Source organism: Macrobrachium rosenbergii, chromosome 29 (assembly GCF_040412425.1).
Source record: "Macrobrachium rosenbergii isolate ZJJX-2024 chromosome 29, ASM4041242v1, whole genome shotgun sequence".
In the NCBI taxonomy this organism is placed as follows: domain Eukaryota; kingdom Metazoa; phylum Arthropoda; class Malacostraca; order Decapoda; family Palaemonidae; genus Macrobrachium; species Macrobrachium rosenbergii.
This window is the reverse complement of record NC_089769.1, coordinates 3463127-3465643: the sequence shown is the minus strand read 5'-3', so window position 1 is coordinate 3465643 and position 2517 is coordinate 3463127. Positions and strand designations below refer to the sequence as shown.

At 39.2% G+C, this 2517-nt stretch overlaps 1 protein-coding gene across 1 annotated transcript; it reads right to left on the bottom strand.

Annotated features, from left to right (window-relative positions):
- Positions 1-432: 432 nt before the first annotated feature.
- Positions 433-1489, bottom strand: LOC136854340 (small ribosomal subunit protein bS6-like). Its single transcript, XM_067130638.1, has 2 exons — positions 1398-1489; positions 433-1072 (listed from the first exon to the last, which is right to left on the bottom strand). Exons 1-2 carry the CDS (start codon positions 1487-1489, stop codon positions 433-435), a joined length of 732 nt encoding a protein of 243 aa, XP_066986739.1.
- Between the last annotated feature and the right edge of the window lie 1028 nt (positions 1490-2517).

Below are 2517 nucleotides of genomic sequence, written 5' to 3'. Positions count from 1 at the left end.
TACCCACAAGTATACATGTTGGGACGAAGCTTGCTACCTTTTAGTCCACTGTCCACTTTTCCTTTCTTTGTCTTTGAGTTTCTCGTCGAAATAATCATTTGCCACCTACTTGTCTGCAAAGGACACCTCCTGTCTTACTTGAGAATGGGTAGGTAGCCATAATACTCTTCTTCTTTAAGGTTTTTGCCTTGCCTGGCCAAAGTCAGAAGTCTCGGTGTCATCTCCCCTGGGGAAACCTGTTTGAAGTGTCTCTTCCTCCTTATACTCCTATGAGATTGGTTTTCTCATTATCCTCCGTCAAGTTCAGTGTCTTCTTATAATCATTCAAGTTTAGTGCCTACTTACCTTCCTTCAAGTTCAGTGTCTCCTTATCCCCCTTGAAGTTCAGTGTCTGCTTATCCACCTTCAAGTTCAATGTCTCCTTATACTCCTTCAAATTCGTGTTTCCTTATCCTCCTTCAAGTTCAGTGTCTCCTTGTCATCCCTCAAGTTCAGTGTCTCCTTATCCTCCTTCAAGTTCAGTGTCTCCTTATCATCCCTCAAGTTCAGTGTCTCCTTGTCATCCCTCAAGTTCAGTGTCTCCTTGTCATCCCTCAAGTTCAGTGTCTCCTTATCCTCCTTCAAGTTCAGTGTCTCCTTGTCATCCCTCAAGTTCAGTGTCTCCTTATCCTCCTTCAAGTTCAGTGTCTCCTTGTCATCCCTCAAGTTCAGTGTCTCCTTATCCTCCTTCAAGTTCAGTGTCTCCTTGTCATCCCTCAAGTTCAGTGTCTCCTTATCCTCCTTCAAGTTCAGTGTCTCCTTATCATCCATCAAGTTCAGTGTCTCCTTATCATCCCTCAAGTTCAGTGTCTTCTTATCCTCCTTCAAGTTCAGTGTCTTCTTATCCTCCTTCAAGTTCAGTGTCTCCTTATCCTCCTTCAAGTTCAGTGTCTTCTTATCCTCCTTCAAGTTCAGTGTCTTCTTATCCTCCTTCAAGTTCAGTGTCTCCTTATCCTCCTTCAAGTTCAGTGTCTTCTTATCCTCCTTCAAGTTCAGTGTCTCCTTATCCTCCTCTAAGCTTAGTCCTGGGGTCCTGAGGGAATTTCAAGGAGGATGTCTACACTGACCTTCATCTTGAAAGCCTGTTTCCTGCTGTTATCTGGTGGCATGTTGAAGGTATTGAAGGTTGAGATATATTTAAGAAAACACACACCCACACACACACACACATATATATCACATCACCACAGGTGAGAAAATACGAGACTGGGTGTATGGCCCTGACCAGTTTCAAATTTATTTCCATGTCATTGTCATTGACAAAGGGTTGATGCACAGTTCTTGAATTTACAACATACAGCATATGCTAGGGGGACAACACGTACAAACATACAGACCGTTGGAGACTACAAACTCACTCTTGTTCCCTGTCTTTCTTCCCCTTTTGACACCTGACAGGTGTCAGTTCGGAGGGGTGGAAAAACTCATTAGTGCTATGGCCTCGTACCATGTGTACGTATATGATAATCCAATATATATATATATATATATATATATATATATATATATATATATATATATATTTATATATATACTACCTTCTTTGATATTTAAGCATTTAAAAAAATTTTTAAATTTCTAAAGATTAAATTTAGATATGCCTTGACTGGTATTCACGGATTTTTTCCGTAGAGTAATAGTCACTGATTACTGTATTTTAATTTTATGATAAAAATTATTTTCAAATATTAATATTAATGTAAACACAGCAAAACCTCAATTCATTTAGGAAAATATAGTAAATTAGGTAACATTTTACCACAATTCTTTGCTTTTCCCAATCTTTTACAAGTCTCCCACTTGTAGGGGTGGGTGATGTAAGCCTAACTGTCAAACAAAGTCTTACGCTCTCTCTCTCTCTCTCTCTCTCTTTCTCTCTCTCTCTCTTTGGATAGATAAATAGATAGATAGACAGAAAGGGAGAGTGGTTCATATATATTGTTATGTGTGGGGTTTGGCTGATGAGATTATTAAGTAACTAATGTAATTTATGGGGCCCTGCTTCGCCAATGACACACGTAACCTGTCCATTAAAGCTAAAATTAACCTCAAAGACAGACAATTACTTAATTGAATTAGGTCGCCAGCTGGGGAACAATGTATGAGATAATGGATTACTCTGCAACAAATGGATTACATCAAACCCCTTTACTTCCCAATTAGTCCCGACAAAGAAAGAATGTGCGGTGATAGCGAGGAAATTACGCGAACAATTAGTCAGCGTCTGACAAAGTCAGTTCCCCCTTTCTTCAAGTAGAAAAAATATAAGGCAACGAGTGTCTGTACTGGTAGATATCGTACGTGGTTTCGTATTTGTAAAGGCTAATTCTCCTCCAAACAATGGTATCGAGACACAAGTCTGCCTGAAATTTACTTACTTAACCTTCCCTAATTCCTATTTACTGCACGGGAATATCTTATGCCATTTCACCAGGCATTATTAATTATTCTTACACTAGACTTCATAAGAGAAATATG

Coding starts and splice junctions, on each gene's coding strand:
- LOC136854340 (XM_067130638.1), bottom strand. CDS start 1,489: ATGGTACGAGGCCATAGCACTAATGAGTTTTTCCACCCCTCCGAACTG. Junction 1,073..1,397: donor AAGAAAGACAGGGAACAAGA/GTGAGTTTGTAG, acceptor AAATTCCCTCAG/GACCCCAGGACTAAGCTTAG.